Source organism: Oncorhynchus tshawytscha, linkage group LG16 (genome assembly GCF_018296145.1).
Source record: "Oncorhynchus tshawytscha isolate Ot180627B linkage group LG16, Otsh_v2.0, whole genome shotgun sequence".
In the NCBI taxonomy this organism is placed as follows: Eukaryota; Metazoa; Chordata; class Actinopteri; order Salmoniformes; family Salmonidae; genus Oncorhynchus; species Oncorhynchus tshawytscha.
This window is the reverse complement of record NC_056444.1, coordinates 37,974,595-37,998,914: the sequence shown is the minus strand read 5'-3', so window position 1 is coordinate 37,998,914 and position 24,320 is coordinate 37,974,595. Positions and strand designations below refer to the sequence as shown.

The following is a 24,320-nucleotide window of genomic DNA, read 5'->3' as shown; positions in this document are numbered from 1 at the left end:
AGAAAATATAGAAGAGAGTTGCTAAAATAGCAGTGGGCCGGATTCAAACCCTTGCTGCAGCGATATATGTATTCCAAAGAGAGCGGTTTAGATCACTAGACCAGCCTAGGCCACCAGTCCCATGTTAACTCTATTCCTCTCTCCCCACACATGCACAGGGAGCAGTAAAGATGAAGAGACCATTAAGAAAGCCGAGAGAACCTAGAAGATGCATATGCGATACGACGACCAGCAGGAGATCCCAGAGGAGAGATCCCAACGTGGAGATGATGCAGGAGATCCCAGAGGAGAGATCCCAATGTGGAGATGATGCTGGAGATCCCGCAGGAGCCGGTGAAGCGTGGCAAGAACTTCCAGATGGCTGTGGTCTTCAGGAACCTGAGTGAAGACACACGCACCATCCATGGCTTCCTGGTTGGCTCCACAATCTACTACACCAACATCCAAAGGGCTCAGTTCATGCAGGACATCTTTGACGTCACTCTGAAACCCCATGGAGAGTGAGTGGAAACAGGAGGGCTTCTTAAAGAAAAACTAACAGGTCTGTGAGAGCCGGAATTCTTACTGGTTGGTAGGTGATCAAATACTTATGTCATGCAATAAAATGAAAATTAATTACTTAAAAATCATACAATGTGATTTTCTGGATTTTTGTTTTAGATTCCGTCTCTCACAGTTGAAGTGTACCTATGATTAAAAAAAGTACAGACCTCTACATGCTTTGTAAGTAGGAAAACCTGCAAAATCGGCAGTATATCAAATACTTGTTCTCCCCACTGTAAGTTATTAAAGTTTTCAATGTCCCTTTGGAAGGATAAACGTGCTTTCAGTTAGCCCCATTTATTTTCCAGTGATTGAACGTTAGCTAGCAGGATGGAAGGCAAGGGCAGATTAGCCACTCGTCCGCCGATCCTTACAAGGCACCCTGATTTCTATCTGTGAAACCTCTGTTTCCTTCTCCAGCTAATAACGGGGATCCGGGCCTGGTCGGGTGTCTGTATTACATCCCTCCCGTCCGACTCATTGAAGAAGAACTCTTCGTCCAGTTTGAGGTGAGCAATCGCATTTCTGATGTCCAGAAGCTCTTTTCAGTCATAAGAGACTGTAGCAGCAACATTATGTAAAAAGCAAGTTACGAACAACGCAAAAATACAAACAAAACAAAACAAAAACAAACAAAAAAGCGTGGTTGGTTAAGAGACGATAAGATGGCAGCCTTCCCTTCCGGCGCCACTCTTCTCCCTCATGAAGCAAGTTGAGAGAATGCCAAGTGTGCAAAGCTGTCATCAAGGCAAAGGGTGGATACTTAGAAGAATCTCAAATGTAAAATATATTTTGATTTGTTTAACACTTTTTTGGTTACTACATGATTCCATATGTGTATTTCACGGTTTTGATCTCTTCACTATATTTATGCAATGTAGAAAACAGTAAAACATTAAGAAAAACCCTTGAATGAGTAGGTGTGGCCAAACTTTTGACTGTTAATGTTAATGTATATATAGTTAGCTTCATGTACTTTTAGATATAGGCCTATTGTAAATATGTATTATTGTTGCATCACCATCTTCATTGCAAAAACAAATACAGGTACAAACAACTTTAAGCTAAATATTAATTTGACAGAGGTAATTAACTGTCCATTGATCAGCACAGCAATTGATAAAAGAGCATCATGTTTGAAACACAAGTGGTTCTGAGCTCATGTCAATATTAGACACGGAAGCTAAGAGTTACAGAAATCAAGAATGTAGACAGGCTCAATCTTTCTGAGCTACTCTGTCCAATACACCACCACCTGTTGGGCACCTACAGTACTGACCAAAAAAGGATGTTATGTTTTTTTTTTATGGCATGTATTGCTAAAATAAAGGTGTAAGGAAATACAAGCATGCGCCACATTACTACAAGACAAACCACTCAATCAAGCCTAATGGTCTTGTAAGTATAAAAGCAAAGCTTGCTTCCATAAAAAACATGAAAATGTAGTGTCTTGCTGTAGTGTGTGAAAAATCCAATGTGGCATGTGGTACAAATCACATTATTGTGGAAGCACGTCCTCTAAGAGTATGAATTAGGCTGTTTGAGAAGGTTTGAATCATAAGCAACCCACCTACAGTACAATACCAACGTACACTCTTGGAAAAAATGGTTCCAAAAGGGTTCTTTGGTTGTCCCCATAGGAGAACCCTTTTTGGTTCAAGGTATAACGCTTTTTCGGTTCCAGGTACAACCCTTTTGAGTTCAAATTAGAACCCTCTGTGGAAATGGTTCTACTTGAACCCAAAAGAGTTCTACCTGGAACCAAAAGGGCTCTTTATTTTATTTATTTGACCTTTATTTATACAGGTATTTTCTCATTGAGATAACATCTCTTTTCCAAGAGAGACCTCGTTCTACCTGGAATCAAAAAGGGTTCTTCAAAGGGTTCTCCTATGTGAACAGCAGAATAGGTTATTTTAGGTTCTAGATAGCACCTTTTTTCTAAGACTGTAGCTACTCTAGTAGGTCAAAGCTGTGTGCTTGTAAACCTTGGTAGGGCATGGGTGGAATAGGGATTTGGTGCTCATGTGAATTTCCTTTCTTTTCAGACCAATGCTTATTCCCACTTGAATTTTTTTTTTTTAACAGCTTAATGTTGATGTGTACTCCTATGTGTACTTATATTGTCAATTGAACCATACACAAGTATCTGTACATTGTGTTATAGTCAAGAAGTGTGTGTGCTCTAATTGGGCCTTATCTCTGGGCCCTTATTGTCAGATTCTGACTCCAATATGTGTGAAGAACATACTGGACATATACCACACTTAACAAGTATCAGTACATTGTATCACAGTACAACGGGTGTCACTATTACATTGGTGTCCTTGCAGGGAGTGTGAGCTGTCTGAGGATAACAGTGTTGCTTCCATGTCTTTTCTTGGCTCAACCTGGGCTTGAACCAGTGACTCTCTGAACACATTGACATGTGTCTCCACAAAGTAGTGTTATCAGTTGTGGCAGAAAAACCACAGGTCTTACAGAGCAAGAGAAACAACAACTTTAGGTCTCAGAGCGGATGACATCACCGTTAGCGCACTGCTAACTAGCTATCCATTTCATATACACACACAGATGAAATCGCCAATGTTCCAGACACCTGCGAGCTTGAACCGGCTCCAAGAAAGCAGTGTTTCTTGTGGGAGTCAGTGTTGCTCCACTATAAATCTTATATAATGCTTATATAATGTGGCAGGACTTGTGTTATTATCACACCTTCTGAGGAAATTAATAAATACATTTTTAAAAAAGTAAAATATTACCTTGTTTCTAAAGCCAAAATGGTACCTATTCACTAACAAGGCTCATTAGCATATATTGCTTTTGACACATGCTAGAGTAGTATAAATACTTCAACAACAGATGTGCTCACATTTGCGTTTACCACATTAATGTGCTTGGTAACGTAAACATGTTTTTTCATGTAAGACACACATTCAATCTGCAATCTAAAAATCGAGTAGAACAAGCACATATTTTGGGTTCTGATGGGGTACAACAATTGGACTGTGCTCATGACTATGCTCATGAGAATCAATGGGTGTGTGTAAATCATTTAAAGTCACAAAATGTATGTATCCATTGCAGATTGACCCTTTAAATAATATAGCTTGTAAATGTCTTAAGAGCATAGCTCTTACTGTCTTACCATATCGTAACCGAAAAATACAAGGTATCACCACTCCATTATCTATAACAGGAACATACACCATCTATAGCTTCAAAATATGTTCCAAAAGCTGTCAACTTTCTTGTCCATTTCCCATCGAGGGAGTAGGCCTATGTATTAGTTTAGGTTACATGCAGGGTAAAGGAGGAGTTTCACAGACACAGAATACAGTCCTGACACATTTTCAGTCCTGGACTAGAAAGATGTGGAATGGGATGATGTTTTACATGAAAAAACACTTTTACTTGACCAAGTACATTAATGGAGTAAACCTATTCTAAGACTATGTATTAGGCTGTTTGAGAGAAGGTTTGAATCCTAATCAACACATTTAATGTGAGTACATCTGTTGTTGACGTACAGTATATCAATACATTCACAGTAATCTAGCAGGTGTCAAGATGCAAATGCTGAAAAGTCTTGTTAGTGAATAGGTCAAATAAGATTGAAAATGTTCCGTCTATTTTCAACATCAAACAAAAGCTAATATATTATAAATATTTTTATTGACTCTGAGTCTCAATGGGAAAATGAGCCGTGATGGCCATCGCTTTCAGAGAGTCATCAACAGGAGATGTTTGAGGAATCTTCAACGAAGGTCATGCTGAGTAGTTTGTGCGAGTCATGTCAAAGCCCTGTCAGCAGCCAGTGACCTACTGAGAAAGGGTCCAAGTGACCCAGCTAGGGTGCTTTGTGCTCAATCTGGATTATAGGAAGTGTTCAAATGAGGAAATTCAACTAGCCACAGAAATTGCACTGTCATGTTTTAATATCTGACATTTAGAGAGGATGAGGTTCAAACAAATCAGTGTCTGCTGCTCTAAATGAGTTCAGTAGGCCTCAAGATATAATAATGGCAAGTATATTATGAATGGTTGCTCTTGTGTTCTTGTAACGTCTACTTCGAGCTCACACTCTCAAACACCTAGATCCTCTGAACGCAGCTCACTCTCCAGATCCCAATCAACTGCATTCTAATCACCTGTTCACACACCTGTATGTCATTATCACACACTATTTAGTTCAGTTCTTTGCACCCCATCACTGTGAGGTATTGTTTGTTTTGTGACACACGTCTTTCAGAGCACTGCGTTTCCCGTGATGTACACCTGTGTATGATAGTTTTTGCCTGCCTCACTAATGACGCCTATTCCCTGCCTGTACTTTAGCCTATCTGATTTCCTGTTATCTACCTATTGCCTGGTCTCCTGGGTGACGTTACTAGCCTTCTCCCTGCCTGTACTGTTGCCCTTTTTGGACCACCTGTGTATGACCTTCTGCCTGACCCTGGACCCAGCTACCTGCGGTCCTTTGCAATAAAAACCTGCTGCGCCCTGCACTTTAGACTAGCTCTCTGTCTCCCCTCATGTTCATTGCAGTTCTGTGTGAGTGATCTAATGGGAAATGGGGATACCTAGTTAGTTGTACAGCTGAATGCCTTCAACTGAAATGTGTCTTCCGCATTTAACCCAACCCCTCTGAATCAGCGAGGTGCTGGGGGTTGCCTTATTTGACATCCACGTCTTCGGCGCCTTGCTCAGGGGCAGAACGACAGATTTTTACCTTGTCAACTTGGGGATTCTATCCAGCAATCTTTCGGTTACTGGCCCAACGCTCTAACCACTAGGCTACCTGCTGCCCCTGATAAGTGTATTAACTTGCTATACTAGAGTTTTCAGTACAGTTGGCCACTACAGAGTATCCTGTTAACTTTCTTCCCTGTGTACTTCCCAAGAAGTATAGAAAGAGTAGAAACAAAAAAATGCATTTATTAAAAAAAATATTAAAGATTATTCTTTAATTAGAAGTTCTTCAACTTGTGTATGTTGAGCCATTTTTATATTCAACATCACTATGTCAAGGGAAATATAGTATTCTTTCTATCAAAGAGATCTTCATATATTTCAGGATGTTATGTATACCTGGAAATAAATGATAATTCATGCAAACATAACAGTTTTCAAAACACAACTTTTCCAAAATAAGGGGTCTCTTGGCACACAATCAAATCAAAGGAAATGTTATTTGTCACGTGTCGAATACAACCTTACCGTGAAATGCTTTACGATCCCTGAACCAACAATGCAGAGTTTTTTTTAAAGTAAAAGAAACATATGCTAAATAGACAAATGGAAAAATAATAACACAATAAAACAATAATAACGAGGCTAAAATACAATGGGTACCGGTAGGTACCGAGTCAATGTGCAGGGGTACAGGTTAGTCAAGGTAGATGAGGTAATATGTACATGTAGGTAGGGATAAAGTGACAATGCATAGATAATAAACAGAGAAGCAGCAGCATATGTGAAGAGTGTGAAGGAATGTGTGTTTGTGTGTGTCCGTGTGTGTTGGAGTGTCAGTGTAGTATTTGTGAGTGTGTGGTTAGAGTCCAGTGAGTTTACATCGAGCCTGTGCAAGAAAGTCAATGGAAAATGTTGTATTAATAAATAAATAAGAGGATCAATGCAAATAGTCCAGGTAGCCATTTGATTAACTGTTCAGCAGTCTTATGGCTTGGGTGTAGAAGCTTGGAGACTTTTGAGCCCAGACTTGGCACTCAGGTACTGCTTGCCATGCGGTAGCAGAGAGAACAGTCTATGACTTGGGTGGCTGGAGTCTTGGACAATTTTAGGTCCTTCCTCTGACACTGCCTGGTATAAATGTCCTGGATGGCAGGAAGCTCAGCCCCAGTGATTTACTGGGCCGTACTCACTACCCACTGTAGCGCCTTGCAATCAGATTCCGAGCAGTTGCCATACCAAGCGGTAATTCAACCAGGATGCTCTCGACAATTTTTAGGTCCTTCCTCTGACACCGCCTGGTATTAAGGTCCTGGGTGGCAGGAAGCTCAGCCCCAGTGATGTACTGGGCCGTACTCATTACCCACTGTAGCGCCTTGCAACGGATTCCGAGCAGTTGCCATACCAAGCGGTAATTCAACCAGTCAGGATGCTCTCGATGGTACAGCTGTAGAACTTCCCATGTAGAAATGACTCGAGTCGACTAGAAACACATTTATTTTAATTTTAAATGATTCTCTTATTAGAAATTCCTCAACGTGGGTATGTTGAGCCCTTTTTAAAATTCAGGATCACTACGTCAAGGTAAATATAGAGTTCTTTCTAACAAATATATCAACATGTATTTCAGGATGTTGTATATCCCTGAAAATAATCAGAATTCATGTAAACATATATATTTTTAAAACATAGCTTGTCCAAAAAAAGTGGTCTCTTGTTACAACTTACCCCAGGTATGGGGTAAGTCGATCTAAGGGACAGGGAAGTTGAGTCGCCTTGTGGTAAGTGGTTGATGGTGTCCTGTGACAGTTGGTGATAGTGCTGGTAGGTCAAAGTTTGATTAATGGAATGGGGGTGTGGTATACATTATATCTTAAATGCATGCCTACATTTAGATATAGATCTCTCTGTTCAATATGACTTACTGTTCAATTTATTGTTGTCTAGGACAGGGATGTTGTGTCTATGTTCCAATTCATAGGCAAGTTCTCAGCACTTGAAGCTACTAAGCTCATGAAACTGATCCGCGAGATTCTTGATATGTTTAGCAAGCTTAGACGCTATGCCATCAGAGAAGACCTTGTGTGCCTCTGCTACCCTATCATAGCCTCTCATTCACACAGGTACATGTTCATTTGATTTTTTGGTCAATGTACCTCTTCAGTGTCATATAGTAAAAAATGTGTACCCTTGCTGCTGCTCAAATTGACTTCTTCCCTTCTCTCACTTCCTTGGCAACTCTCTCAATAACTCCTGCTTGTTTTACATTTGTGTACACAGGCATGATGATGTCTACTCTGTAACAAGAAAAATGCTTGAGTTCTTGAGTTCATATGCATGACACATTGCAAAAATATGATGCATATTATGCATAAATGTCATCCATGTCATCTACAAGACCCTGCTAGGTAAAGTCCCCCCTTATCTCAGCTCGCTGGTCACCATAGCATCACCAACCTGTAGCACGCGCTCCAGCAGGTATATCTCTCTGGTCACCCCCAAAACCAATTCTTTCTTTGGCCGCCGCTCCTTCCAGTTCTCTGCTGCCAATGACTGGAATGAACGACAAAAATCTCTGAAACTGGAAACTGGAAACACTTACCTCCCTCACTAGCTTTAAGCACCAGCTGTCAGAGTAGCTCACAGATTACTGCATCTGTACATAGCCCACCAAACAACTACAGTACCTCTTTCCCTACTGTATTTATTTTATTTATTTATTTATTTTGCTCCTTTGCACCCCATTATTTTTATTTCTACTTTGCACATTCTTCCACTGCAAATCTGCCATTCCAGTGTTTTACTTGCTATAGTGTATTTACTTTGCCACCATGGCCTTTTTTTTGCCTTTACCTCCCTTATCTCACCTCATTTGCTCACATCGTATATAGACTTGTTTCTACTGTATTATTGACTGTATGTTTGTTTTACTCCATGTGTAACTCTGTGTTGTTGTATGTGTCGAACTGCTTTGCTTTATCTTGGCCAGGTCGCAATTGTAAATGAGAACTTGTTCTCAACTTGCCTACCTGGTTAAATAAAGGTGAAATAAAAAATAACAGATAAAACTGATACAATTGAACCATCATTTGTATGGGATATGGAGGCCATTGGCTCAACTTACCCCAAGGCAAACATTTTGACTATAATAGCCAGGCAACTAGAAGGATGCACTTTCATGCTCAGTTTAGGACCTCATATTGTATTTTATAGATGCCCCAACTGATGTACAATTATTTTTTTTATTTTACCCCAATTTCGTGGTACACAATTGTTAGTAGTTACTATCTTGTCTCATCGATACAACTCCCGTACGGGCTCGGGAGAGACGAAGGTCAAAAGCCAAACACAACCCAACCAAGCCGCACTGCTTCTTAACACAGCGCGCATCCAACCCAGAATCCAGCCACACCAATGTGTCAGAGGAAACACCGTGCAACCTGGTTAGTGTGCACTGTGCCCGGCCCACAACAGGAATCCCTTGTGCGCGATGAGACAAGGATATCCCTAAAGGCCAAACCCTCCCTAACCTGGACGACGCTAAGCCAATTGCTAAGCCAACGAGTCTCTGGTGGCACAGCTAGCACTGCGATGCAGTGCCCTAGACCACTGCACCACCCGGGAGGCCTCCCGATGTACAATCTTTTTAACTATGTACTTTGGTTTAGACGCAAGCATGACCTGTAAACACAATAAATGTTAGACCTTGTGAAAACCTGTTTTTGGGACTAACGTTCTCACCACTTTTTCCATGTGTTTTTTTCCTTCACAGACTCCATGAAATCATGACCTCTTCCTAAATATTTGGCCACATGATTAAGGTTGTGTACAGTTTTCTAGAAACAAGTGGTGGCTAAACTAATCCTTTGGCTGAAGTTACCCCTTATGGTAAAAACACGTGAAGTTAATGTGATAAGATGTGACAACGTGTAAAAGCACACGATCTAATTTGAAATAAATGTGACATCATGGGGATGCAACATTTCAACATGTGACACCGTCACACCCTGATCTTGTTCACCTGTCCTTGCGATTGTCTCGACCCCGTGCAGGTGTCACTTATTATCCCCAGTGTATATATCCTTGCGTTTCCTTTCTCTCTGTGCCAGTTCGTCTTGTTTGCCGAGTCAACTAGCGGTTTTCCTTGCTCCTGGTTTCCCCCAGTCTCGGTTTGTTTCTAGCTCTCAAGGTTTTAATCCTTGCCTGTCTTTACTCTGAACCCGCCTGCCTGACCTCTCTGCCTGTTCTGACTACCAGCCTGCCTATCCTCTTGTACTGTTTTGGGCTCGGATCTGGTTTCTGACCCCTGCCTGGCCTGACCTCGAGACTGCCTATCGTCTGGTACTGTTTGGACTCTGACCTGGTTCATGAACTCTCGCCTGTCCCCGACCTGCCTTTGCCTACTCCCTTTGTTATAATAAATATCGGACCCCTACCATCTGCCTCCTGTGTCTGCATTTGGGTTTCGCCTTGTGCCCTCATAGATACCATGAAGCTACACGTGACAACATTTGACATTTTATCACATGTGAAAGTGGAAATTCGATTTTCACATGTGAAAGTGAACAGTCACATGAAAAGGCAATTCCACATGCAAGAGTTAGGTTAAATGATCATTTGTTTTTCATGTCAAACTGCAATTTCTACTTGTGAATCTGCAATTCACATGTGAGGTGAAAACATTTATTTTCCTCATATGTGAAAATGTAGTGTTAAAAGGGAACCTCACCCAGAGAGCTGTGTATCAGTGTGTGGTTAGACAGACATAACCTCACCCATAGAGCTGTACATGTCAGTGTGTGGTTAGTCAGACAGAACCTCACCCAGAGAGCTGTGCATGTCAGTGTGTGGTTAGACAGACAGAACCTCACCCAGAGAGCTGTACATGTCAGTGTGTGGTTAGACAGACAGAACCTCACCCAGAGAGCTGTGCATCAGTGTGTGGTTAGACAGACATAACCTCACCCAGAGAGCTGTACATGTCAGTGTGTGGTTAGACAGACATAACCTCACCCAGAGAGCTGTACATGTCAGTGTGTGGTTAGACAGACATAACCTCACCCAGAGAGCTGTACATGTCAGTGTGTGGTTAGACAGACAGAACCTCACCCAGAGAGCTGTACATGTCCGTGTATGGTTAGACAGACAAATCCTTAAGAATAGATCATATGAATAGAATAGAATGCCATGCCAGTTTTGGGACAGCTGAAGTTGTACATAATGTTTATGCTCCTTGTTCTACAATATCTGTGGTTGTAGTCTACACACAACTTATTTTCATTTGCTAGATAAAGTGTAGGCATGTCTTTAAGCTAATCAACATGTTTTGTCTTTGTAACACAAACACACCCATTGATTTTTCTGTTGATACATGTATCTACACTCAAGCTGGCCATGTTTGTGCAATGTTCGTATGTAGCCTTGCCTGGCTACCCATTCTCATCTTTGGTTCTGATGGGGTATGACAGTTGAACTAAGCTCATGAGGCATTTATAAGTAATATTCTTCAAGAATCAATGGGTAGATATAATTAATTCATAAGTCCAAAAATGGATTTAGCAACTGTTCAGCTAAAATAGTGTAAAAATCTTTAATCAATATGATTTCATTTGATCACTTAGTAATAACATTTCGATATGATCCCAACTGCGATTTGAACACACAGCCTCTGCATTAGGGGTATGCTGATCTTTCTGCTGTGCCACAAAGTCTGTACCATTTCACAGAAGTCCTCTGTCCTCATTACCTATAATACATATCTGTGTTGAGCAAAAGCATGCCATCTGCACTGCTATTTTAGTTATCAGTTGATTTGACGCTTCTTTCATCATTGATTTAATTTACTTATTTCAGCAATTTGAAGGTTTTCTGAATAGTTGTCTACTGTTTGTTGGGGATATTATTTTTTCTTGAGTGTATTATATAAAGCTAAGATTTTCCACATGTGAAATCATGTGTTTTTCTTGTAAGGGACCCCCTCTCCCCTAACTCTGGCCCCAAGTGCTGATTTTTCTTTAAATAGTTCAAAATGATCAATATGAAAGATTAGTATACAATTTACTCTATCTACTTGTAACGCAAAACCTACACAGCATATTCTCCTGTGTTAAAAATAAATACATTAACACTGAGAGTGTTGAATATGTCGACCCATATAGACAACAGAACAGTGTTAAATTAATATACCGCTTAGTGTAATGTCTTGTTCAAATATTTCCCAGAGTGCCTTTCGAGTATATTGTAGACTTACCATCTATGCCTGTTTTTTGTTAGTACAGAGACATGGTTGTTGCATTTATCCGTTTCTGGTCCTATAAACGTCACCAAGTGAGATCCTAAGCAATTATGTTATCATTTAAAAAAATAACTCATACAGATCACTTTGAACCAATATCACACAATTCATTATGACATTTCCCAGCATGCTCTATTGCTTTGTTTCAATATCTGTTTGTGCATGTACATTGATTCATTGGTTAATCATAGAGCTTAATAATTGGTCATTATTTAAATAGTCCCAAATAGATGGTTTGTAGATGATTAGTACTGTAAGTGTTCAACTAATTGTCAATATTTCAACTAACTATCCACTAACCCTGCTAACTCTAACCCTAAACCTAGCCATAACTGGAGCAAGCTGTTGTATATCAGTTGCATTTGGTAGGTTGAGTAACTGTAGATGGGACTAACCAAATAAAGTGTAACCTAATAAAGGTTAATTTATTTAAATTCATGTCCTTTGTGACCTCCATACTATTGATAATTTATTTATATTTTAAGTTAAAGAAATCTTATGAAAGACAGAATTATGTTTTCAAAGCAGTTTTCATGAAGGTCAGAACAACCTCATCTCAAAAATCTCCTGTCAGCAACGTTTTTCTTGGACTTCCCCTAAATGACACAGGATGAGAGTTGTCACTGACAGGGGAAGGTTTGGGAAGGGGAACTCTATGGTCTATATAAACACATGGGCGACATTCACTTGACATCTGTTGGCGTGACTCTTCCTCCAACTGCATCTCTACCTGAGCTTTTAAAGGTGAGTAGGAATTCTCTTCTCAGTAGTTTGTGGGTCGGTTTCCTGGACACAGATTAAGCCTAGTTCTGGACAAAAAATATAAGTCAAAGGAAATTACCCAATAAGCATGCCTTTTAGTCAAGGACTATGCTTAATCGCTGTCTGGGAAACTGGCCCTATTTTGTGACTGAAATTTGCTTGTAAATCTAATTTGCGACCAAATATGTATGGCTGGATATGTATTTTTGTTATGTAGCTGGATCAAAACGTCATGTAGCTGGATCACTTGATTGCATATTCTTGAAGGAGAGAAATATCAATATTTGCCATTCACGATATTGACATGCTGTGTTCAAGCTCTGCATCATGATTTCCATAACAGACTCTTCTTTCAGAAGAGTAACACTTTACATAAAGTTTTATGTTACAACTGTTGTATAAAGGATTTATACGGAGCTTATAAACTGTTAAGCCTTTTTAACGATCTAACAATAAATATAGCAAACAGTTAAGGTTCATTTATTTATTTCCTGAATACTGAGCCTATATGGCTCTGGCTGGCAATAATAACATTATAATCAGTAACACTGCAGTCATATAGGCTGGATTGGAACGATGACACAGAACTTCACATGCTGGTTTTCTTAAACCGATACTAACAGGAGATTACATGCACCTGCATGCTAAAATAAACTTGATTGCAACGAAAAACCCACACGAACAAACCAGCGATTTAGCTGATCTTACGTTGATACCAGACAGCTGCAACTTTCCTTGTCTATGCTCTCTATTCCCGCCTCCAATGAAATATCAACCTATCAAGATCATCGAAAACCGTAAGGCTGCTGAACGTCAAATACTCAAATACATACTAAGAATATAGGAGTAGTAGGACTATACTTTATTCAAACGTTTCGTCTAAAATGGCCAAATAATACGTGTTCCGTTTGAAATAACTTTATTAGCCTACATTTTCATTTGTGAAAAATGATAGATTATATAACTCATCACTATTACTTGATTTAGTTACACATTTCAAATGTTTAAAGTGCAGGGATATTTCCCCCTGATCTTAATAAGAAATTACTATACTTTTTAAAGATACACTTTAATTAATGGATTACATAACTTGGAAACGACATGTGGGATAAATGACCACAGTAAATGTACCATGGTAAATGAGGAAAAACGTTATTTGAGTTGTATGGAACGATTGTCAAATAGATAAATTGTCCTTAGCCGGTTCAAAAAAGTAGGATTAATTTGTTCTGATGATAATACTCACCAGAGGACTAAATAGTCTTGAAAAATGTTGCCACCAATTAGGACTAAAAGATAACCTCGACATCCGATTTAGTGAGTGACAAATCGTGTCCATTGATGGTTGCAATTGAGATCAGCTGTGAGGTTTAATGAAATATTACCTGGTGTTAGTACACTGGTTCGTTGCAATAGGCCAACAAGCTCACTATTTGCGAAGCACCAAAATAATAATCACAAAAGTCCAACCTTTGTGTTATAACTGTTTATTACAAATGTATAAAATATGTAAAAACGAATAAGGAACAGTTAATGTAACTACTTATAAACCCTTTATAAATGTATAAATGCATGTAAGGTGCAATCTTTGGGTGTGTGTAGTTTATATGTCATTCTTTAACGAAAAAACATAATACGCTAGACAAGGTGGGATCTGTTGGTGTCTGTAAAATTAATTATGTGAGAAACGGAGGAGGAAACACCTTTATATGCAAATATTGATTGATTTTTCAAAATGTAAAACAATTTGATCAATTTACCACAAAATCGATTTGTTTAAATATCTAAAAAAAAATTGTTGAGCAAGAGCAGTAGCAGCCGGGACAGTGATGAGTAAATCATTTGGTGACATCTTGTGGTGTTAATGTGAATTACAGGGGGGAAGTTACCCCAGGGGGCAAGTTACCTCCTAGTATCTTACATTGTGATGTCCTCCCACTACAACTTGTGAAAGCTTGCAGTTTATTAGGCTACAGATGAAATAAATTATGATCTTGCTGTTGTGTCCATAATAATCTCATCATGTAGGCTTTACCCGCACTGTATCTACAAGCTGTTGACTAGAACACACGTGCCAAGACCAGAGTGGTAATTTTTCATGACAAAACCAACAGTAGAGTTGAAAATGTGATACATGGGAATTCAACCCCTCAAGTTATTTTTATGTACACTAGATCAGCATGCTAAGTCTTTTATCTGCAACAAGTCAATTTGATGGAAAACTGGAAATTCTATGGGAAATTGCGCATATGGTTTTTATGCAGATTTTAGAATATTCCTATGAAAATCTGTCGCCAATTGGATGGAAACTGAGCTGTTGATAACAATCAAATCAGTGATGTATCATGTTAGCTCATGAATATTGATGTGCCTGTTACCAGTGGTTCCAGATTATTGTCCATCCTGAAATATTTCAATGCATTTTGATGTACTCGTGTATATTTCACAGATTTGTTTTTTTCCATGACTTATGCCATGTTAATATGATATCTAAATGTGAGAGTGACTAACAAAATCAACGGGGGCCCCCTGGGGGTCAGGTACTCTGGGCACAGCCCGGTCAGTACTGTAATTTGGCCAGGATTACTACAAATGTACCCAGCAGTAGACTAATATACCAATCTAAAACATTTTAACTGACATGGTTAATTGATGCACTACCAATTCTGATATCCTAACTCTCAACAGTAAAGTTCCTGTGAGTAAGCACTTCACTGTTATTCTGCATAAAGTTAGATTTGATTTGAAGTTGAGAACCCGACTGAGTTTCAATTGATTAATTTCACCCAGGTCCTGGGTACGGCCCTGGTTGCAATATGTTGTGCAATTATCATAGATACAAGCATTTGCTGCTTGTAATACAGTACATATCTCATGTTTTTATCTTTTTTTATCTACAGAACAGCAAAAACTGTTGACCCCTGCTTTCAACATGTCTTCCTCTGCACGCTGTTTTGGGACCAACTTCCTTGGGCGCCTTAAAAGCCCCATCTGTAGCTCCAACGCTGAGCAAGATGACCACCAACTTCCCAAGTTTGAGCACTTTGGGGAGGCTGTGGCAATTCCCCGTGGCCCCTACAGTGATGGTACAAGACAAATAGAATAAGTGTTGTGAGTGTGTGTAGAAGAAAAAAAATCACAATTTCTTACCCCAGTCCTTGGCTGTCTATGATAAATGAGATCAACACACATTACAAAGCAAATTCTTCAGTGTTAAACATTTTTTTTAAATAAAACTAAGTGTTAAATCAACCCTGAAACCATTGAGTCTGTGGACCCATACTGACACCGGAAAAGTGTTAAATTAAGAAACTGCTTAGTGTAAAGTCTTGCCTTCCGAGTAAACTGGAGAGTTACCACCCATGACAGCATTTTTTATAGTTTTGATTTAAACTTTATTTAAATAGGCAAGTCAATTAAGAACAAATTCTTATTTACAATGACAACCTAACTCCACCCAACCCTAACGACACTGGGCCAATTGTGCACCGCCCTATGGGACTCCCAATCATGGCTGGTTGTGATACAGCCTGGAATCAAACCTGGGTCTGTAGTGATGCCTCTAGCACTGAGATGCAGTGCCTTCTACCGCTGTGCCACTCGGCTGTGCCACACAACCAGATAGATGGTTGCCGCATTCATCCACCAAGTGAGATCCTAAGCACTGATACAGGGGCCTGAAACTCATAACCATGCACATCATTATTATATTTCCCAGTAATGCTCTATTGCAGGTAGATTTTTCAATTGTTTGTTTCAGTATCTATGTTTGTACATGATTAATTAATTAATCTTATGCTACTAAATAGAAATGACAAACATTTTCTAAACTAATCCACTATTACTTGGATTTCTTGTACACGTTACTGAAATGGTTGTGCCAATTTAGTTGTTTTAGTTAGTCTCGTAAACATGCTTTGTCAATTTTTCCAGTAATTCTGAGTACTGGTTGCGTGTGATAATAATTTGAGGAGCTGGCTATCCCTGCACTGTCTCTATTCTAAAAGGAATTACACATAACCTTGTAAATTAGCATAATGTGATTTTCATGTCTGATATGGCCTGTGAACTAATGATGTTACGTTTGATACAGTTAACTTTGCAGCAGGTTGCCGATGCCTGTATTTTAGCAGAAAAATGTGATCAATGATGTCTGAAGCTTTGTTTTGTCGAACAACCACCTGACATGGCTACAGTGAGCACGTGCTACGGCGCCACAAGCCTACACTGTGTTGATGAAAGCATCTAGTAATGAACCCATTTTCAACACAATTGGCTGGAAAGCCTCAATGCTTCAAGAAGCTTTGTTTCCCCATCACTACTGTAAACCATGAGTTTCAGATTTAGATGTGTTCCTAAAGGGGTACAAACACTTGTCACTGTAGTGGTACACTGTAAGGTCATCCTTTGTACCTTTAGGTATAAGTGCATTATTGTATCCCAGTTCATATGTCAGGCCACACCAGGCCTTGTTTTTGAAGGATTTTGGATGTTCTGTTTCCAGGAAACTTCCAACCAGGGTTTCTGGAAACCTGGGAGTTTTGGGAAAGTTAGCAGAATTTTGCAAACCTTCCTGCAAAGTCACATTATGCTGACTAGCAAAGTGATGTATAGTTAGAATAAGCAATAGTTTGATTTTTTTTATTCACCTACAACCTGCATTCGGAATGAGTGCCAGAGTTAGGAACATTGTGCGGATACTACCTAAAACCTTTCAACTGCAACAAACATTTCTGTAATGAGTGCAATTTTTTTTGTAACCGCTATGATTAGTTTAGAAAAACATACGCTATTTATCTTTGTGTAGCATGAGATTAATCAATCAATCAATGAACCTGCACAAAAATAGATATTAAAATAAACAATTGAAATATATCTACCTGCAATAGAGCATGCTGAGAAATTATTGATAACTTCCCAAACCCAGTCTTAGGGAGCCCAAGCGGTGCACATTTAGTTATTTGCCTTAGCACTACCCAGCTGATTCAACCAATGAATTCATCATCATCATCATCATGCTTTGATTATTTGAATTATGTGTGGTGCTGAGGCAAAAACCAAAACGTGCACCCCTTGGGGTCCCCGAGGACCGAGTTTGGGAAACGCTGCCATAGCGTTTGTGCAGGGTAGTCTTTTTCTCTTTGACCAAAACTAATACCAAACCAATCAGATGGTTGATCGACAAAACAAAGCTTTGGACATCGTTAATCACATGCTTCTGATAAAGTGTCGGAGGCACTGACACACTGCTTCAAAGTAAACTGCTTAGCAATTTTGACACATGCCTCTTAGCTTTGGTATCAAACGTAACATCAATAGCTGTATTAGGGTAAAACTAAGCCTTCAAAATAAAGCCTTAGGAAGAACACATGGTATTGTGTTATATAATATATATAAAAAATATATATTCACTTAGGATCTCACTTTTAGAAAAAGGTGCTAAGTAGAACCATACAGGGTTCTTCGGTTTGTCCCCATAGGGTGGCCCTTTTTGGTGCTGGACTGAATACCAGAGGGTTTGATCTAGAACCCTCTATGTAGGATTTTTCAAAGAACCCCCTGTATATGGTTCTACCTTGAACCCCCTTTGAAGTGCTCTACCAATAACAATTTTATCATGTAAAGGTTCTTCCTAAAACTCTTCCTCAATCACCTAAACTGGAACAACCATTTCAGTACTACCAGATTGGATTTGTTTAGAAAACTGTATATAATTTATCTTTGTGTAGCATAAAATGTTTCAACCAATCAATGTTGCAAAAACACATTATAGGAAGACAAACAACTCTGAAAATAGTACTGCAATCGAGCATGCTGGTTAATATTATATACTGCTCTATGTAGAATCATTCTTGCCTTCTAAAGTACCATCAAAGAACCCTTCCTGGCAAAAAACTGTTCTTAGGATGTTGAAAGTAGTTGGTAGAACCCTATCCCTTCACAAAGAACCCTTTTGGAACCTTTTCTTCTACATGTAGGACTTAAATGGATGAATGCAACAATCATGTCTCTGTCACTAACAAATACAGTCATGGGTGGTACATCTAATTTACTTGACTAGCAAGGCACTTTGGGAAATGTTTGAATAAGGCTTTACACTAAGCAGTGTATTAATTTAACACTGTTCTGGTGGCTATAGGTCCACAGACTCAACTGTTTCCGTTTTGATTGAACACCGTGTTCATTTCTTTCTTTTTTTAATCACTGGAGAATTTGCTGTATAGGCCCACAGGTTTGTGGTGTGCTCAGCCGAGGTGGTCAGCAGAAATCCTTGTTCCCATTTTGACTTCACACTCAGACCTGACATCCTGAAAAGCACCCTTTTTACCCAAAAAGTTTAATCCAAAAGATTTTACGTTTGTTACCTGGTTATTTAAACATCATTATTTAGCTTGTGATCTCCTTATTTTTCTCCTTATTTTGCAGCCACCCTGGAATGTGTGAGAGTGGACATGATGCAAAATGAGAACAAGAGCGACCACCACTGTCACTTGTACGAAGGCAAAAACAACATTCTCATCGTCCGCAGAGCCCAAGAGTTTCAGATGACCCTCCAGTTCAACCAGCCCGTAAATCCCAGTGACAACTTCCAGATTGAGTTTTACATTGGTAAGACGTTTTTACACATTTCCACCAATGTAGTGTACATTCCTTTCTGCTGGATAAACATGAAATTACATGCATTGCTTGACTTCAGTGACGGTGATGTATGAAAAACAGTATTCACCATTTGATAATAGTTTTAATGGGAGGGGTTGGTGTGTTAGAGGTGAAGTTGCATCTCAATACTTCAATTGTTCCTCTCCTAGTCTCCTCTCTGTCATCTGTGTTTTGCCTCTGTAGCCAATCAGAAACTCTAATTAATAAAATTGCCAAATTGAAAGAAAAACAGATTATTGACATATTCCCATCTAAACATCTGTAACGTCTGTTGATAGTAACCTTGGGGTGCCTCCCGATTCTCCAAACATCTCCCCAAGTGTGCACATGCACACTTCCCATCATGGATTTAGGGAGTTTCCACTATTGTTGAATCGATGACAGATTGTGCAAGTGCACACTTCGGAAGAAGGGTGTAGAACAGGGATGAGTCCAGGGTCTCTTCTCACACATTATACTGAATGCTTACATCATAATCACAGGGGAATTGCTGAAAATATATCTATGTGCTCGATTCAATCCATATTGCGGAAGTTCCGGGGTATAGAGCGATTGAAATTTAAAGGTAATTTCCGATTGAGATGGCAGCGTTTACTGTGAATGCAGTCTCCACAAACACAGGAACATTGCATTTAAATCTCAATCGCTCTGTAACACGGAACTTCCGCGATACGGATTGTATCACGCCCTAGGTCCTTTAGTGTCAGCTACAAAACTGCAATATGTCAATTAAATACAAACAAAATCAGAACGACAGCAAAACGACTGCTTAAGAAGGATGACACCCTTTTTTAAAATCTTCAAACGACTTACCTGTCACTTATGCCTTGAAAAGGCTTTCATTGTCAAAATATTTTTATCTCCCTGAATGTGGTGTTGTCCTCTTTACATCTGCTGTGAAATTCTTAGTTTACTGTGTTCAAAAGGTTTTGAGAATAGGGCATACAAAAAATAAGCAGAGAGTACAATATTACACAAAATATCCTTTAGCCTACATTTATTGGATCTGAGGGAGTGGTTGTGTGATAATTGTGAGGCACTTCTAAAATAATGGTGCAAATGGACATGCATCATCCCGGTTGAAATTATGAGTGTTATGAATGAAGATACAGTATGTGAATTGACATATGTGCAGCTACAGAAGCGTACTAGTAGTACCCTAACAATCCATCTGCAGTTATTGGTTTGCAGTGGTGTAAAGTAACTAAGTACAAAATACTTCAAAGTACTGCTTAATAAGTACTTTTATTTGAGTAGCTGTTCTTTACTATTTTACTACTGATGGTTTGTTGCATTCCAGGTCACCTTTATTGCAGTCGCGCTGCACAGACTACTGACAACAGTATCTTCTGTAATGTTGTTGTGATATTGAGCAGACCTTGACTTGTGTTGGTTGATGTGTTGTTAACTGAACAGTTTTTTTTGGTAGCACTTCATTTTACAGTACAGAACATTACCAGGCATTTATAAAATAAATGTCATGGTAACACAATAATTACACAGTAATAACTTGATGATTTTACTTGCTTTGTTTCTTCAAGGCTCATTAAAACAATAGCTACCTGGTACCATTTGTTACCAACGGAGGTTAATTCTTTGAAGAACGTACCAGAAAGTATCGATTGTTACCACATAACGTCATAGTAAATACTAAGAGTGCAGTGGAAACATGAGTGTCTACATGTGTTGACGTTTCCCCTGTCATGTCACCTTCTCCCTCAGGTATCGATGACAACGTGTTGAATGGCACAAAGATCATCATCTCCTTTGACGGCTCACAAACTGGGAATTGGACCGGCCGCATGATACAGCAACAAGGGGATGCGTGCGTGGTGGGCATCACCCCTTCTGCGGATGCCATCATCGGGAAGTACTACACGAGTGTGGCGGTCATCGGGTCCAATGGAATCTCAAGGACACAAAAGGACTCTGGAACAGACTTCTACCTCCTGTTCAACGCCTGGGCGTCCAGTGAGTGGAATCATTCTGGATTTTTGTTTGTCCTCTTCGGACCGCTTAAGATAAAACATATGCATTATACACCCCTTATGGGAAAATATATATATATTTCACACATGGAAAATCACATGAATTCACATGTGACATTCAATGTTAAATCATGTGAGATTGTTTTTTTGGAACACTTAAAGTGATGATATTTCACATGAAGTTTCACATGTGGATTCAAATTTTCACGTTCATATTTTACACGAGATTTCACAGGTGATGCCTCTGCAAACAAAAATGTGACATTAGGATGAATACACAAACAGTGCTTTTAACATACAATGTAAATAATTGACACTTTCACATATATGATTACATTGTGTATGTTTTTACAGTAATTATTATTCAACATATCCTCACCTGGGATATGAACTCGCAACCTCTTAGTTGAAGGTATTCCAATATTCCTGCTACTCCACCATGTGTGTGTCAATGGCTGATTTAACCTGTATTCCGACTATTTGGACTTGAGTAAATTTAATCTCAGCTTTGTCAAATTAAGAAAAAAACACTCAAGAAAAATATTATATTTACAATAATAATATGCCCCACCAACATATGACAACTATACAGAAAACCACTCACATCATCAATGATCAGAGAATATTCAGATGGAACTCGTGTGCAGAGATGTATTATAGGTAATGAAAGTGTAGAGGAACGTTACAGTACAGACTGTGCAGCGCTGCAGATTGATCAGCGTACCCCAAATCCATTGGTTGTGAATTGAAATCCCAGGTGGGGTCATATTGAAAAAAAATATACTATACTTGTTTAGGAACAGAACATTTGGGGAACAATTCAATGTTTCATTCGTTGATTCATGACAACAAAAAAATCTGACAGTGATGAGATACTGTAGCCTGCATGAAAAGCATGTTGTTTCGCTTCCCAAAAGAAAAACATGGAGTCACTTTTTAAAATTTTCTTTTTGTTAAAGCTCCACGGTTAAATGCAAAATTCTACTGACAAAATACAAAATGTAAAAAAAATACAACAGTGTAAAATAACATTCAGTCCATATTCTCTCTTTTAAACAAACTTTTTCACCAAACCATCAAAGAGGATCAGGCGCGGTCCACATGCACATAGCAGGCCCACAGTCATATGGGAAACGCATCACCAAAGCCTCCTTCGGTTTCACATTCATACAAAAGTCCCTCACACAAACAGTAGCCGGTAACATAGTTCTCCCACACAGCTCCATCCATCCCATATGGGTAACCAGCCGGTCGGAGAGCAGAGTTCTCCCACACAGCTCCATCCATCCCATATGGGTAACCAGCCGGTCAGAGAGCAGAGTTCTCCCACACAGCTCCATCCATCCCATATGGGTAACCAGCCGGTCGGAGAGCAGAGTTCTCCCACACAGCTCCATCCATCCCATATGGGTAACCAGCCGGTCGGAGAGCAGAGTTCTCCCACACAGCTCCATCCATCCCATATGGGTAACCAGCCGGTCGGAGAGCAGAGTTCTCCCACTCGAGGGTGCCTCCATGCAGCCAAGTAGTTAGAATTGTTGTCGCATCCAAGTTGTATAATCCACGGCTCACACCCGTCCAGAATGGCGGGAGAAGCCCCATTCCCATCACGTCCACAAAGCAAAAGGAAAGTCCAATATGTGTAAAAGTCTGGGTAAAATGTACTTAGTTGGTAATGACATTTCAGACATGTGGGCAGTCTAGTACTCACTGTTCAGCCATCCAATAAGCTAGCAGTGGGGGAGATGATAGTGCAGAGAAAGCTGCCCATGCTTCTCGTCGTATGCTGTGCGAACGCAAAGACTTGGACGCCAGACAGCGTACGGAGCTCAACAGGACGTGGCTTCCTTCCAGGACATGTGACCACGGTCTCAATTAGTTCAAGTGACACAAATTAATTTATAGACACAGGTCAGGCATTAGAAATCAATGATGAACATCCAATTCTCATCCTTACAATTCTTACAAGTAACATCTAAAGTAACAGATGACCAGATTTTGGTAATGAGGCTGCAATTTATTTCTGATTTCTTTAGATGATGAAGTGTACATGCCCAATGAGGAAGAAAGGCAGGAGTATGTGATGAATGAAAATGGCTTCATATATGAGGAGGAATCAGGTGATGGAAGACAATGGTTTTATGGCCAGGTACAGTAAAAGACCACACACACTTATCAAATACCTTAATGTCCTGTATACACTACACACACATTTACAGTTGTGTCATTATTGTTCCTTTTTTGAGGCTGGTGGCTATATTTCTCTCTTGTAGTTTGTGGAAGGGATTCTTGATGCCTGTTTCCAAATCTTGGATGACTCACACATGCCTCTAGTAAACAGAGGCGATGCTGTCAAAGTCTGCAGGATAGGCTCTGCAATGGTGAGTGATATTTGCAGATAACATAAGCATACTACACAAATTCCAAAATGAGCCCTAGTTTAAGCACTAAGAGCCAAGTGCTTTTCACAACCGCAATACATACCAAGCATTTAACCTGAACTTCAGTCTACATCCACAGAATGTGATTTGCAGTAGATACTATACATATACAGTACATATTGAATGAGATATTGCCTCATTTGATTATTTTGATATAATATTTCAGGAAAAAGTTTGAATAAAAGGGTATATTTGTGTCTACATTCAACTGGTAAAATTTAACTGTGATATGAATAAAGGAAAACAATTACCCCAGTACCTGGCCTTAATTAAACACTCAATTTCCTTTTGCATGCGTTTACCAACTTACTCTGAACATTTCATTTCAAACTAACCTATCTTAATACCTGGTGCACTAATCTCTTTTGGGGGGGGTTCTATATATTTTTCCATTCCTTGTGGAACCAGATGAACTCCCAGGATGACCGCGGGGTCTTGGTGGGCAACTGGAGCGATGACTACTCCCTTGGCACTGCACCAACCTTCTGGCTTGGCAGTGACCAGATCCTGCTCCAGTACGTCAACAAAGGGCCCGTTAGCTTCGCCCAGTGCTGGGTCTACGCCGGGACGTTCAACACCTGTGAGTGCCTGATCAAATTCCCTTTTCATTTTCAATGTCCACCACACAACATAGGTCATGTGTCTTCCAAATTACCTGTGATTTGCACTGAGGGATTGATGGGCAATAGAAAACAGGCCCATCCAGTTATAAACTGCAGTTTTCAACTAAGAAAAGGTTGCCTTTTTTTAGTGGGTAGATCAGCTTTAATATTGCAGATGGATTGTGGTTTCCATCAATATAATTGTCTGCATCATTTCCAATCTTTCCCGTAACCCTACCATCCCTCCCCTAATTGGAGTAAACTAATGGACAACAACACTTAGGCTTCTACTTCCAGCTTATACATACTATATACATTTTACGGATACAGTATATTT

General features: G+C 39.6%; 1 protein-coding gene across 1 annotated transcript in view; it reads left to right on the top strand.

The window, feature by feature from the left end:
- The first annotated feature begins 306 nt into the window (after positions 1–306).
- Positions 307–24,320, top strand: part of LOC112215142 (coagulation factor XIII A chain-like) — a 37,810-nt gene continuing 13,796 nt past the window's right edge. The window contains exons 1-10 of the mRNA XM_024374096.2: positions 307–500; positions 6,969–6,975; positions 7,183–7,358; positions 14,981–14,994; positions 15,193–15,378; positions 18,719–18,901; positions 20,675–20,923; positions 22,977–23,089; positions 23,214–23,321; positions 23,790–23,961. Of these exons, the coding sequence (XP_024229864.2) occupies positions 307–500; positions 6,969–6,975; positions 7,183–7,358; positions 14,981–14,994; positions 15,193–15,378; positions 18,719–18,901; positions 20,675–20,923; positions 22,977–23,089; positions 23,214–23,321; positions 23,790–23,961 (1,402 nt within the window). The remainder of the gene's footprint in view (positions 501–6,968; positions 6,976–7,182; positions 7,359–14,980; positions 14,995–15,192; positions 15,379–18,718; positions 18,902–20,674; positions 20,924–22,976; positions 23,090–23,213; positions 23,322–23,789; positions 23,962–24,320) is intronic.